At 40.6% G+C, this 15,681-nt stretch overlaps 2 protein-coding genes across 2 annotated transcripts in view; one reads left to right on the top strand and one right to left on the bottom strand.

The window, feature by feature from the left end:
* The window catches only part of LOC137295867 (neutrophil collagenase-like), a 28,480-nt gene extending 22,394 nt beyond the window's left edge, over nucleotides 1–6,086 (top strand). The window contains exons 9-12 of the mRNA XM_067827428.1: nucleotides 1,053–1,192; nucleotides 2,541–2,686; nucleotides 3,395–3,484; nucleotides 4,507–6,086. Coding sequence (XP_067683529.1) covers nucleotides 1,053–1,192; nucleotides 2,541–2,686; nucleotides 3,395–3,484; nucleotides 4,507–4,591 — 461 coding nt within the window. The 3' untranslated portion in view covers nucleotides 4,592–6,086. The remainder of the gene's footprint in view (nucleotides 1–1,052; nucleotides 1,193–2,540; nucleotides 2,687–3,394; nucleotides 3,485–4,506) is intronic.
* Nucleotides 6,087–7,677: 1,591 nt separating this feature from the next.
* LOC137295830 (protein unc-93 homolog A-like) lies at nucleotides 7,678–11,680 on the bottom strand. The gene is made up of 3 exons (XM_067827390.1): nucleotides 10,544–11,680; nucleotides 9,592–9,859; nucleotides 7,678–9,046 (listed from the first exon to the last, which is right to left on the bottom strand). Exons 1-3 carry the CDS (start codon nucleotides 11,387–11,389, stop codon nucleotides 8,769–8,771), a joined length of 1,392 nt encoding a protein of 463 aa, XP_067683491.1. The 5' UTR covers nucleotides 11,390–11,680; the 3' UTR covers nucleotides 7,678–8,768.
* Nucleotides 11,681–15,681: the final 4,001 nt, after the last annotated feature.

Here is a 15,681-nt window from a genome sequence, read left to right as displayed (position 1 = left end):
AGGAGAGGATAACAGAGGTCAGTTCCTTAAGGGACTGTAGCACTGCGACAGTCAACACTTTTGTTTAAGTTTGAGAGTTGAGATCTCTGTTAACAGCAATATACTGTTACCCTTGCATATCAAGGTCAGCTTAATCTTTCTTTCTATATTTATGAAAAACGCCACTCGACTGACTCAGTTTTCAAATTATACCATTAAAAAAAACCAGTAAGGAATATTGAATTTTCAAGATTGACAAAATGCAGTTGATGAAGCCAAAGAAGAAACAAATGAGAACTTTACTATCACCCATAGGGGATACTGGATTTAGAATATTGACAAAATGCAAATGATGAAGCCAAGGAGGAAGGAGATGATGAAAAGAAATTAAGGGAAAATGTGACAATTTGTTCCATTCCTTTGGAAATGTTTCATCCGTATAGATATATATTACTTTTTATTATATGCATTGGCATTTGCATTTGCTACTGGTATGCTCGCTCGCAAAATGGAATGTCACCTACTTCCTTGAATGGTATGTGATATTTGTCAGAACACACGTAGAAGACAGAGGTGCATTTGTGTTATTATACTATTAGACTGAAATTTTACGTTTTTGTCTTTTACGCTAAATATCCTTCAGATCTAACGAAATGGCATTGAAGTTTTTTCCCTTGTAGAAAAGGTAAAATATTCAAAACGTTCAAGCGTTCATAGTCCCTCTGAGTTTGATCGCCGCAAACATCACTATTCCAGATATATAGCGGCGATCTGTAAATAATTACGTCTGGACCTGACAATTATTATTACCGATATCACTGGATTTCACGTTCACTGCCATGTGAACATACAACTCTTGCAGCCACGAGGCGGACCGAATTAATGTGGCTTTGCCATCCTCACGAAATACCCATTTACCGCTTACAATCCAGTGATCAACAGCATGAGCGTCGATCTACGCAACTGGAATACGGTGACATGTGCCAGATGTAGTCACACTGTATCACCAAAACAAACCAAACTAAAATCAATGTACAATACCATGACGTACAGTGCCTTTACTTTTATTTCAGGCCCAAACGTTTGGCGGTTTACTGGCTATACCCTGGACAAGGATTACCCAGTGGGTTTTGATGTCAGTAACCTGCCAGAACCACCAATCTCAGCAGTCGTTGGCAATGACAATGGCCGCGAGACAATATTTATGTTTGGGGTGAGGTCTTTGCTCTACACCTAGGTGTTTTATGTTTCGTTGTAATTACGTTGTAAGTATTCACGTAATTATAACACCAAACCAAGATACATTTGATGGTATTGTTTGTGATAATTTTGCTGGTATTGTTCGTGATAATTTTGCTGGTATTGTTCGTGATAACTTGCTGGTATTGTTCGTAATAATGTATGAACTGGGTGTACATAGTGCTAAGGAAGAATTGTTTCCCATTCTTACCAGCTTTTCTCTTGTTTCAGTGACCAATTAAGTGTTGTTTCATCTATGTATATCTAGTACGAGAACAGTATTGCTGTATGGATAAAGCCTCGCGTAATCAATATTCGCGCACCTGACACGTTTAGGCACGGTATGCGGAATTAAGGCAGATGCAAATCAACAATAAGACAAACCTTCATCACTATAAAATGTTCATAAGAACATACGTTTCAGCATTTGACATATCGCTATCGTAGCGGGAAAAGCCATACCGACAGTATCAAGGTCAATAGCTAAAATCCGAACAAACAGTATGGTAAATGGTTTAGCGATGTAGAGTTGAAGTTCATGTGTCACAATGCTGATAAGAAGGTTTTAGTCGGGAAATGTTCAGAATTTGTCTACTTTTGTCTTTTTTCATCAAAAAGACGCATTCAAACAAGTAAAAGTTCCAGTAATCTTGAAGGAAAATTTAAATAATATTCTACATGCCTTTGGAGACATTTACTGAATAAACACAAGCATATGTTCGTTATTCATTAATTAAAACCATTTGATTTGATCATTAAAAAATTATATTAATTGCTTTTATTTAGTAACTTTCATAAACATTTGTTGTAAAGTTATTAGGATGGTGTCTGACATTGGCTTCCAAGGTTATGACCTTTTAGCATTACGATCTACCAATACAGACAACCGGCAGATCGGTGATGTCATGGATGGAAACTATTTTTGTAGAGTTTCATTTCGTCTTGATGTTTCTACATTAGTGCAGAAGAGTAAAAATACGTTTGATGGAAAACTTTCGAGAAAAAACACTACTTTGAAGATAACTTCTTGTTTACAAACCCGAAATCTTACGTCACACTTTTATGTGTAGCGACCGCGTAAATCCGGAAGTGATAGGTGCGCGAAAATAGTTGTCCGCGAATTTACATTACGCCGCGATATACTCCGAATAATCCACTCTTTCCGAAAAATTGTCTGTAGTTTTAAGCCTGTTTTTATCTAAATTAAATTAGTTGCTTCGACTCTATTCAAAAACATGACATAGTCAATGAAGTTTCTGCCCCATACAGACGAGAAACCCTTAAATATCAAATAATGCAACAAGAGTTATCTTCCCTTTCAGCGATCAAAATGGTGGATTTGGGATGAGAGCCAGTACAACAGGGTGAAAGGCTATGAGTTTCAAGGTTTCTGGTCTCACAACCCGTCAGAATATCCTCTTGTCACAAAATATATTGACGGCGACGTCTATTTCATACACAACGACAAGTACGTGTTTTTTTGTTTGTTTATTTTGTCTTTCTGTCTCTTTTCTGCACAGTTGGCTTACATAGTAGCCCTGCTTATGGCACATGAAGATGCTTTTCCAGTTAACTCTTCACTGTACGTAACGGCGTCTGTTGCCTCACACAAACACTCAGTCAGATATGCTGTACAAGAAAACATATTTGTTGTGAAGATTGAGCCAAAGAGTAAACACAAATATCCCAAATTATGCATGATCCCCATCTCTATTTGTTCAGTATATGTGATGAAGGGGCAAGATGAAATACGAAACGTTGCTGCACACAACAAAGATGATGTTAAAGTTTGCATGCTGTGTTTTCGAACGTTTTGAACGTAATCCGCTTGTAAATTATCAGACGTAAATACAACGAAATAATACGACCCCCACTGACTTGTTCGATAGCAGGTACAGAAGACCAGTATCACAACGTCTTGCGTTGATTTGTCTAGACCTTGATGGTAGACCAAAGGTTCCGTTTATACACACACACACAGCGAGAGTGTACTACAAACATGAGTGGAAAGAAACAACGTAGTTTTGACGTTGGTTGTTAACGTTTACGTCATTTTAGTGTAACAAATTACACGTTCTGGATTGCATTTTCGGGTGGGTGGGAGGTGGGTGTAATGGCGCTGTTATGTGGTTTGTTTTGTGAGACAATCCTTATATGCACAATGGTCTCATTTCAGTCACGTGAGATTGAACGACAAACGAACTGTAAAAAGTGGTTATCCAAAGAAAGGGGTACCCGAATGGATATACCAGTCGTGTCCGAATACGTGAGTCACACCTGTCATCATCATCATCATCATCATCATCATCATCATCATCATCATCGCTACCTACACCAGGGGCGGCGGGCAGCCTAGTGGTTAAAGCGTTCGCTCGTCACGCCGAAGACCTGGGTTCGATTCCCCACATGGGTACAATGTATGAGGCCCATTTTCTGGTGTCCCGCCGTGATATTGCTGGAATATTGCTAAAAGCGGCGTAAAACCAAACTCACTCACTCACTCGCTTCCTCCACCATCTTCTGTAAACATAACCAGTGTACATACAGTGGACTTCTTGTAAACCAACATCGCTCGGACTGTTATGTCGGTTAAGAGGGAGTTTTCAGAAACTTTGTCCGAAGGAAACCACGCACAGACAAAATTAAACAAACATAGTGAAATGTATAGTGGCTATACAGAGGTTTAGGTTTAGAAAGAGAAAATTTACACGAGAAACATGTTTCGGACCGGATTTGAGTGTAGTAATTCGGAATAGAGAGATATCGGTTTGCAGGGAGTTTCTTATATAATATAACATAATATAGGGACAAAAATGGGGATTAGAGGGATGTCGGTTTAGAGGGTTCCACTGTACGCCGTGATATTCCTGGATTATCAGTCCGATTCCCTCTAACTCAACGATTAATGAATAATCCTCTGAAAAGAAAGCACTTTGTTATGTACTTACAGTACTCTAACATAGACAGTATCTAAGTCTCACGTCTGTTCATATAACCGTCAGGGGCGGTTGGGTAGCCCAGTGCACGTGGTTATAGCGTTCAGTCGTCACTCCGAAGACCCGAGTTCGATACCCTACATGGACACAATAGGTGAAGCCCATTTCTGGTGTCCTCAGCTGCAGTATTGCTGGAATATTGCTAAAAGCGGCGTAAAACTAAACTCACTTACATAACATCCAGAAAAGAAAGAAACAACATATATGTACGAGGGCATGAAATTCTGCTTCTTAATTTCTGTACTCAATTGCCACCAACGTATGATTAACACGATATTACTCTCATTTCCAGAACTACGGCACTAGGAGGAACGGGCTATATCTACTCCATGCTGTATACCCTGTTGCTCCTGAGTAGAACTATATGGAGGCAGTAATCATATCTATATGCAATTGACTCTTTGCTCAAAGTGGTGTCGTTCTCTCAGGACCAATCAAAGCATTACTTGGAACTTCCGTAATCGGTTACATCCGGGGATTAAACTGCACTCAGTGATATTTTGGTCGCTTGACTTGGATTTGGACTTTATGGAAAAATGTACATTTTCCCCGGATTGTTAAAAAACATTAAGCTGAAAATTTTCGTGTAATGGAAATGCTGATTGCTGTCATCTATAAACTTCTCTACCACAAAATAATACATTGTTACAAGGATCGAGGTTTTTAGGTTTTTAGGAGTCATTTATGCTCATAGGTACAATTAAAACCGTCTTGTTAGAAGTTACCGCGGAAAACCTTAAGCACCGATAATGTGCCAGGAGTCTCACATTAATTACTTAAAAAGCATTTCCGTGATATTATTTGAACATGAAATATGCTGTCAGTGTATATATATATAGACAGTAGAAAGTTGAATCTTTATTTATTTTTACGATAGCATTACGAGAACTGATATATGAGCCTGATATTTATGCAATATGTATATATTTGTACATACATAAACTATGTGACGAAATTTCATGTTAATATATGAGTGTTTAGAAACTTTCAAAATATTTTTTTAAATATCCAACTGAAGAAAAATTGTTGGGAAAGATATTTCTATTCCTAATTCCTATCCTTTCAAATGTGTACATGAATTTGGTTGTTATACATACTAATAGTTCATAAGTGATATATTTTTAATTTCAAGCGGAATTATAAGTCATCAGAATAATGTTTAAGACCAACTTGAAATACAGATAAACTATTTGCAAGAATAGTTGAATTGTACAAAAGGTCATCAAATTTTAGTTATGCAAAGCTTCATACTCTTGCTGACTTTCATTAAATTTCTGGGGAACTGATTAAACCCAGATCTGTTTGTTAGGTTGTTTGTTTGTTGTTTAACGCCACACTCAGCAATGTTACATTATGTGGCGGTAGTCGTAAAGAATCTAGTCTGGACCAACAATCCAGAGACCAACAGCATGGGTATCGATCTACGTAATCGGGACACGATGGCTGGTGTCAGCCAAGTCAGCGAGTCTGACCATCTGGTCCCGTTAGTTAACTCTTATGACAAGCATGTGTTACTGAAGGTCAAATCGGATCGTCACGGTTACCCTCTTACAACAAGCGTGAGTTACGGAACACCCGAATCTTCATGGGTATCAAGCATTGGTGAGTGAAGCAATATGCAGGAAACAAATTTAAGACATGAAGAGAGTCTGACCATCTGATCCCGTTAGTTGGCTCTTATGACAAGCAAGGGTTACTCAAGATCAATTCTAACCCCTGTCGCAGATTTATAATAGAGGACAAACGTACATTAAGTTATTGCTTGAAAGAGTCGTATAATATTCGTTGGTCTCTCTTTTGTCACTGTTCATGCTTCATATCATTGTTCATATGTACCATTTTTTATGATTGCAATAAAATTTTCAGAATATATCAGCTATTTAGTTGCCTGTATGTTCACGTCAACCTGTCTGTAGTACAAACGACACGAATCGGATCAGAGGTATATGCTGTACAGCAAAAGAAACGCAACTCTGTTTTTGGTCAAGTTTTTAAATAGGAGACATAAACATGAACGCTTACTTTATGATCTCATTTTTTTTCGAAACTTTTTTTCCTATTCAGTAAAGACAACTTTGGTTTCGGTGAGCAGACAGCTTGGCGACTGTGTCCTTCATTAGAGAGATGCTAGGGCTTGGGTTCTGATTCACACTGAATCACATGTCGTACATTTGTCCTTAGAAATATTTCTTTGCTCATCAGGAGAGAGTGGTTACCCGGTAGGTGAGGTGAGGTGAAGTGGGATGTATCGTCATATCAGTATATTTCGCTCATATGACGTCGTTGCGCGTGTATGTGTGACTGCTGTGGTAGCCACGGATTAAGCTGGTTTTATAGTGCTACTTAACTGAGATACCATGCTACAGTTAAGCATAAAACCCCACTAAGACCTATACTGACTCCGAGTCGTCCTTGTTGTACGCGTCGATGCCGAGCACCAGGCAGGGACCACATTTTCACGTCAGCTGGTATGGCGAAGCCGGGAATGGAATCCGTAACCCACCACTCCGGATGCTCTAACTTTACACTCGTGGGCGGTGTGGGTACCCGGTATGACGAACGGTAAAACTGCTCATAGATCTGTTAACAAAGTTAATGAAGTGGCGCTTTATAACCACAGAGTATGGTTTTATTAAATTATATATTATGCAACATTGTACTCGCATGTGCTCGAATATTTCCTAGCGCCTTCCATCCACTTGGAAACTGTACAGAACAGGTTACGAAACATGCTCTTCGTAACAGGCAACTGATGAAATTATAATCAGTGATTTAGGGAGGGTCAAATTGTTGTCGGTATCACCTTAACCTGACAGATGAATTGTGTTCATACCTTCAGCCTCTGGCTTGCTTAACTCATACTGGGTTATGTACAGGTTCAGTATTGCTGACCGAATCCAAGTTTCCAAGCTTCCAAGCTTCCAAGCTTACAAGCCCAAGAGAGAAAAATACTTGAGATGTCGATGTCAAAGAGCCGCAAACCCTAGCAAAGTACATGTTTGAAATCATAATTGCAAATTTCCTTCTCACGAAAGGCACCTGTGAAGATCCGAGTTAGCATTGATCTTAAGTATTGTAACTCATGATTGCCGTAAGAGGCGACTAAGGGGATCGGGTTGTCTGTCTCGCTGGCATGGTTGGCGCAGGCCATCGTATCCCAATAGCGTGGATCGATGCTCGTTCTGTTGACGATTGGATTGTCTGATCCAGACTCGATTATTTAAGGACCGCTGCTATATGGCTGGAATGTTGCTGTGTGCGGCGTAAACCTAAACTCACTCACTAACGTATGAAAGAGACTACTTACAAACATTAAGTAGGCTAGTGGACCAAGTTTGACACCTGGCGGTGTGGATGATTACACCGTGCTAGATCCCTCGTGTCAGAGTTGCCAAGCTACTGCCTTTGACGTTGCCATATATCTAGATACTGACATATAAACAGATGTCACATTAAGCATATCTAGGTACTTGAACAGCAGTTTATTTTAGGTCATGACGCCAGGGGGAAACTTTCCAAACATCCTTTATCTTTACAGAAAGCTACAGAAACATCCAGGCTACACACAAGCTTCGTTTCGGAATAAATACGGAGATACAAAATGCTCATTACTTCAAACGGTTAACGTAACATATGTAGGACTAAACATTTTAAATATAGGCGTAGCTTTAGGCATATAATGAATATAGAAAAGGTTAACAATGAGTCGGGGGTGACTGAAACGCACTTAAATTTTCAAATAAATTGAAACACGTTCAATAAGACAATACAAAAGATTAGTACACACTATACAAAATGTCAAACGCCAGATAATAACCAGTTTTAATTATCAGTCGAAAGAGGCATCATTGGGCATCGAGGACAATATCCCTCAAAACCCAAACAGGATAACCCAATCTGCCGCATCCGCCTTGAAAACAGTTCACATGTAAATTGCATTTAAATGGTGACAAGCGCCTCCCGAAAACACATATACACATATAAACAAATACGCGAACGCATGAAAGTACAAATGTTCCTTTGTGTATTTGCAGAATTTCATTTCCAGTGCAATACATACCTTGTGAAGAAACCTGGAAAAGAATAAAGAACACTTGTACTTTCATGTGTTCCCTTATCTGTTTTGACCCGTGAAGGTCTCGGGGTAGAATAGGCCTTCAGCAAACCATGCTTCCCATAAAAGGCGACTATGCTTAAGAGGCGACTAACGGGATCGGGTGGTCAGGCTCGCTGTCTTGCTTGACACATGTCATCGGTTCCCAATTGCGCAGATCGATTCTCATGTTGTTGATCACTGGATTGTCGGGTCCAGACTCGATTATTTATAGACCGCCGCCATAAAGCTGTAATATTGCTGAGTGCGGCGTAAAACTAAACTCACTCACCCACTTACAGTATCTGTTTCAATGGATATATTTGGAAAACATCCGGAAGTTACTTGAATAGGTAACACACATAAATAACTGTTTGTGGCCCGATAGGTGCAAACGAAATGGAACAAAGGAAACCTACATTACACACATCGTTTTCATGAACGTATTCTAACACATGGTGTTAGTTAGTGTATTTTGATTCTGTTGTACCATTTGAAATGATTTCTAATGATGTAGTAGCTTTGCCCTCTTTGCGCTTCTGGTGCACTCGTGAGTAAATCTCCACGCCAGCATACATTACCATTGCCACGGCTAACAAAGCCAACACACAAATAAGTTTTGTCTTCAAACACAGGAAGTTGCTGACAACAAATGTGATCGTGAATGCTGTAGATTTCCAAGTGTGGAAATTAGCGAAGGCTGGTTCCTTCTTTTCTGGGAACAGCAGGGCGATCAGAGCTGGAATCAGAAGTACGGCGGCCATGAGTTTGGGTATAAATCTGTTCAAACAGCTGTTAAGACTAATATGAGGCCATTGGCACATGCTTACAGCAATAAAATACCCATTGAGATTCCGGTTCAACAACCCATTCATGTCAGGCTGACTGACTTTGTCAACACGTGTCACAGTATTTCAGTTGCGTCGGCTGATGCTCATGCTGTCGATTACGGGATTGTCTGGTCACGACTCGATTATCTATAGATCACCGCCATTTAACTTGAACATTGCTGAGTGCAGCGTAAAAGTAAAGCCACTTACTCACTAAGTCAATAGAAAAACATCAATAGCCTCCAAGTTAATGCACTCAGCCAGACATTGATGACACAGACACATGACATTCAAAATACTATGTCATACTGATATGATGCCATCGAGAATACAAATATTTTGTGTATTGTGACAATGACTTTCGCACTTTGGGTGATAGCCCTCCTGGTCTGATTATTATGTATATTTTTACCTTTTATAAGTAATTAGATCACTGAGTGTGAAAGGTTCTTACAGTTTGTCTGTGTCTCCCATATTCCTTCCCCGATGGCCCACACGATAGGAATGACGAAGATGTACTTGGTGTCGTCACTTGTCGGCGTCCATAGGTAAAGCGTTATGAACACCCCTCCTTGTAACAAAGCGGCTGCGGAGAACAGAATGTACCGTCCAATGTACTTGGCAATACGACTGAAGATGAAGGCACAGGAAGCAGTGGTGGCCCCATACGTCGCCATGACGAAACCAACCATGTGTATTCCGATAGGACAGCTGATGAAGGACTGTAATGAAAGCGTGACGAGTATTGTAAAACCTTGTGAGTGAATTTAGTTTAACAGAAATATTCCAGCAATATATACCAGAAATAGGCTTCCCACATTGTGTCAATGGGTAGAATCGAACCTAGGTCTTCGGTGTGACGATAGGAGGTCTTAACTGCAAGACTACCCAACCACCCCTACTGCCCATTAGATATGCTCATACTACCTACTGCATCAATACTATTGCGCACCTTGCGTCTCAATGCCTCCACTTTGCCTGTAGATGTTAATCTGTGGATAAACTTTGTCCTGTTGCATTTGTCCTGACTATTGCCTTTGGTTACCCTGTTGTAAATTTATGTTGCAATGAATGCATACTGCATATAGACTGCCTTTTGAATATATACTACTTTGTGCAGTTAAAAGCTTACATGAATGGAACGAGAAAGTTCATCGAATCATGTTAATGCATTGTCCGATTCTTTACATATAGAGTGGTTGCGGTTCAACGTGGCGTTTGGAACCAGTGTCTTTGGCACGACGAACCATCGTTTAAACTTCGTTTACACCACATTTTATTATACTCGCAGCACGCGTGGGTGAGTGTATGGTCATACAATTAAAAGATCTAGCAATTATGAAATATCATCTTCAAGTTATGACATATAACATCAAGATACAATCATTAATGATCCAATAACCTACCCTTGTATAGTCTGACCATAATATGCCTTGTTCCACAGCTTGGAACATTATGAAAGGAACAAGGAATATCAGCTTGCTGGTGAATAATGTTACAAAGAAGGAACTCAGGGATTGCTTCAAGCTGACGTTGCTGCTCCAGTCACTTTTTGGTAATGGTGGCAGGAAGACGACTGTGATGATCAAAGCAATAACATCACATCCTAGATAGATCCCAAGGAGAATGTACACCAGGCTCATCTCTGGAGTAGCTATGTCCGTTCCATTGGCTACTCCAGGACAATAATCAGAACCACAAACGGCTTCTCCTGTGACATTGCTGTAGGTTCCTGATCGTAGGATAAGTGATGACACAAGGTTGCCTGGAACTTGGGTGGTCTCAAAGACGGTGAAGAAGAGTCCGTTCAGTTTACTGAGGACATCGTACGGTTCAGCGCCTGTAGACTTGGCAAGAGAGTAAGCACACACTGAAATGTAAATGCCCTGACTTGTCCAGAGAAAACCAGAGATGGCCCCAAGGAGAATTGAAGAAGGAATGAGGGTGTAAAATGCCGGATAGAAGTTCGAAGACGTATACACGAGGTGTATCACCCAAGACAAGATTAAAGACATCTTGATTCCCATAAATCGAATTATAGTTGGGGCCATGATTCCGGAAAATATAATGCAGCCATACAGAACGCTCAAAGAAATAATTCCAAGGTCTGCTGCTTCGTTGAGGCTGCTCTGCAGGTTCTGAATAGCCATGTAAGCAGCAAACGCAGCAAAGAAAGCCGCTGCCAGCACAGCACTACTTTTGGTTTCCTTCCCTTCAAAAGCATATTTCTTCGTGTCCTCGATTTTCTCCATTTCGTTGTAGATGATTCCAACAGCACAGTTTATCAATACCTGTTGAGTGGAAATCTTGTTCTATGATGGTGGGTGAATCCAAACAATTGGAGAAGGGTGGCAAAGTTTAGATCTGCTAGTATGCTTGTATTATGATGCCCCGCGGGCATGCACCATCGTCTCCTCACTGAATAAACTGTAAAGTAAAAGGTCCTCAGTATAGAGGAATGTATCCGATCATGGCCGTTGCTAAGCCTATCAGTGACAAAGTTTATGAAGGAGACGTACGTCTTGCATTCTCTTATCTGACATACTTTTATTACTAGTAATTTAACATATGTGTGACCTCACTGAGTAGGTGCACGGAAGGTACATCTTTTGGCAACTACCCATCTCAAGTTGATTCAAGGTTGACCCATCATATGACCACGGCTGTGATTTGGGAAAAGTCCCTTCCGTAGCATGCTTGTTGACCCGAGAAGATCTGGGTCAGAATTGGTCTACTTGGTGAACCCATGCTTGTCGTAAGAGGTGACTAATGGGATGGCGTGGTCAGAGTTGCTAATTTGGTTGACACATGTCATCGTATCCCAGTTGTGTATATCGATGCTTATGATGATGATCAATGGGTTTCCTCGAGGTTTACAAATTACAGCCATGTAACTGAAATTTACGGAATGTGGCGATAAACAACCAGCCATGTCTGTACTCACAGGCAACTAAAACACCGGGTGGATAGATACCTTAACTTGATTAACTGGGCTGTCATTTCTCATAGGACAAATCGCTGTGTCTGGCTATACTGGAGCCTTCGTAGACCTATACACTTGTGTAAAAGTTGGCTAACGCTTGCCCCACATCCCCTGCATTACTTGGTGAGTGAGTGAATATGAGTTTACGCCGCAGCAATCTCATGGAGGGGTGCACCAGAAACCAGATTTCATGAATTATACCCAAGACACGGGTAAGGCCAACGGTGCTAGAGCTAGGCTACCCGTAATGGAGTGTCATGAAGCTTTTTTGATTGTTAAATACCAATAAACTTATTAAAATGACAAATAACGACCTGAGCGTGTTCATACATGCACATGACATGTTATGACACTTTGAATTGCATCTCCCATTTTCGTTATATCTGCACAATTGATGACAAAGGCCAAAAGAAAGTTCTGGCTGTGTAGTTTTGAGATTATTAAAATAAACCCGGTCGGTCGATGGTTACGATATATATTCTTTGTGTTTGGGGATTGTCTTAAACACAAGACATGTTTTTCTGATTATGTCTATCTTAGGATTTGTATGAAATTTACAGCACGATTTTCATCCAGACAAGGCAGCGTTTATGAGATTATGTTCTTGTAAAACACCACATATATAGTGCCAGAGGTGAATGTTGTCACGTACAAGATAAACAATAATGTACCTTTCCTTGAACTGATTTGATGGTCAATTCACACTTGTTCTCCGGTTGTCAAATGGACGCTTTCATAAAATGATCATTAAACGCAAGTCAAATCATTGATACAAAGGTAGGTGTTGACAACATAATCTGTTACCATAAAATGTTACCAACACACATGGTCACGATAACACGTGGTAGCGCCACACACATGCACAGACTGTCCATCATGGGGACTGACACCATCAAGGAGGCTAGGTTCATCTATGTGCACCACAGTGTCTCTAAATGTTTCTGTTTCTGCTTATATAGTTGTGATGTACATGATTCCACTCACTGTGTCAGCAGTAGGAGTGGAGGCTGCAATGGGCGTGCTGGACACCTACAGTGGCCGGTACGTTATCTGGCCATGAATAGTCGCGGGTCACCTTCAGAAGCGCAGCACCTCAATAATTGTCATTGGCCACAACATAACAATGAGCACTCGTACACTGTAGCTTCCTTTACCGGACAGGGGTTAAAGGATAAATATACTTCTCTTTCTTTCAACAACGGAAATGTGACTACGGTCATATATAACACAATCTGAAATCATTTTTTGATACAATGTTGTAAGAATCTGGTTTTGTTTAAAATTGACATGTGCAAGTGTACAAAATGAGTCGCCGATGGTATTTACTGCGTATTTATTATCTCATCGTCATCTGATAACTCTGACTTAGCCTAGTGGTTAAAACATTCGCTCCTCACGCTGAAGACGCGGGTTCGACTCCCCACGTGGGCACAATGTGTGAAGCCCATTTCTGGTGTCGCCCGTTGGAATATTGCTAAAAGCGCCGAACAATCTGAACTCATTCATTCACTCGTAAAGTGAAAGACTAAAGGAGTTGTATGTAACTGCATGAAGTATCCGTATAATGATCGCCCACTTGCACTCAGTAAATGAGAAAAAAATCAAGAACGGATTGTCCTGTTCACAAACGATAACAAAGCCACTTGTATGACTTTGAATTCCAAGCACATACATCGACATGGCGGACATTATCACCTAGGTTAACCCAAGCTGTCTGTCAGGTTCTAGGGTAATAATACTGGGACTTCACTGCTGGGTAAACACAGGCATTTTTGAACAACCACAGTTGCCTATTGTGAGACCAGACCAGACACGTGTGTTTCGTTGTGTGATTGAAGTCCTAGAAACTCTAAGGCGTCACCAATCCAGGCGCTCGTCAGGACCAACGCACTTTAGGAGCGATCTGTGCAGGTAAACAACTAGACTTGTGTATACGACGGATGCAGCCAGTGCAGCAGGATGCACTCACATTTCGCGAACATCCCGTTCACTATCTCATGATGATTCGTAAACACATGCTCTGTCATCGTATCGCATGGTGACAATCACTGGTTTCTCCATTCCAGCCTAGATTTGTTTACAAACAACATCACCGGACAACTATCATGCTACTGAAAAAATATATGTGCTCACCATAATGTCACAATTGTGCAACCGACTCTTTTTTCAGCAAAGATTTCTTATGGATGGTGAAATAATAATAAAATAATAATGGATATTTAGCACGCCATTATCCACCCAAGGTGCTACATCAAGTATACATACAATACATGTGAAAGGAAAACATAATAAAATAAGTATACTATGAAATTGTTGACAAAACGATTGATGTTACAACTAAAGTTTGAGAGTTTCCAACGGGGGAGACTGCTTATATGGAGAGGGAGAGAATTCCACAGAGTAGGACCAGCGTATTGGAAAGATCTCTTGCCAAAAGAAGCAAGAAGAACTTGGGGAACTGAGAGAAGACATTCGCCTTAGGATCTGTGAATTCTGGTAGTGGAGTATTCAATGAGAAGTTCAGAGAGATACGAACGAGCTAGATTCTGTAAAATTAATACACAATGCAAAGAAGTATGAAGTCAAACCGGAACTTGATTGGAAGCCATTGTAATGATGAGAGCATTGGGGTGAAATGGTCGCCTTTAGTGGTAAGGGATATAATACACGCTGCTGTATTTTGGACTTTTTGTAACTTATGGAGATGTCCACAGTAATCCAATCTGGATGTTACAAGGCATCTCACAAAAGTGTGGGCACTTTCCATTGTGATCTGCTTCCGAACCGTCACAATGAGTCTGAGATGGTTACAGCAGGTATGGTCCAACTTATCCACTTGCGAATCTACAGACAGGCCTGAATCAATATAAACACCAAGATCTTTTATCACCTCTAACGGCGTGATGTTAGCTGAGCCAATCTTCACACTACCAATGTTTAATTTCTCCAGTTTCCTATGTTTTCCAAGAATGAGAACCTCTGTTTTAGTGTCATTCAGTTTTAGTTTTCTGTCCGTCATCCATGTCTTGATTTCCAAAGTATATTTCCCAATCTGTTTGAACGTTGATTGGGCATGGATCGGTTTGAACATTGTCAGGAGTTGGTGATCATAAGAAAAATGTGGGGTGGAGAACTTGTCGCTGGTCGCAGAGTGTTGGTGGATGTAAATCAGGAAGAGTACTGGGACCAGAACGGACCCCTGTGGTACTCCACATGTCAGAGTAAACTTTTGGAGATACTGCCCGATACTGAGAGTGACCGGTGTCTGGAAGAAAGGCGAAGTGAACCAGGCCAGTGCTAGTCCGCTGATTCCAAACTGATGTTGAAGCGTATGTAGAAGCATTGTGTGGTCCACAGTATCAAATGCCCAAATCAGATCTAAGAGTGTCAGAATAGCCACGTCACCTCTATCAACCTTAGAAGCAGAGTCTCAGTAGAGCGGTGCGGACTGTAAGCTGATTGGTACTCGTCTAAAATGCTGTTGCTTGATAAGTGAGCCATCAACCTCTTGGTAACTGCTCTCTCAGATTCTAAATGGAGCGTTAGTTTTTAAAGTCATTT

The sequence above is a fragment of the Haliotis asinina genome, chromosome 1 (genome assembly GCF_037392515.1).
Source record: "Haliotis asinina isolate JCU_RB_2024 chromosome 1, JCU_Hal_asi_v2, whole genome shotgun sequence".
Taxonomy (NCBI): domain Eukaryota; kingdom Metazoa; phylum Mollusca; class Gastropoda; order Lepetellida; family Haliotidae; genus Haliotis; species Haliotis asinina.
The sequence above is the reverse complement of the archived record's forward strand: the minus strand, read 5'-3'. Positions and strand labels throughout refer to the sequence as shown.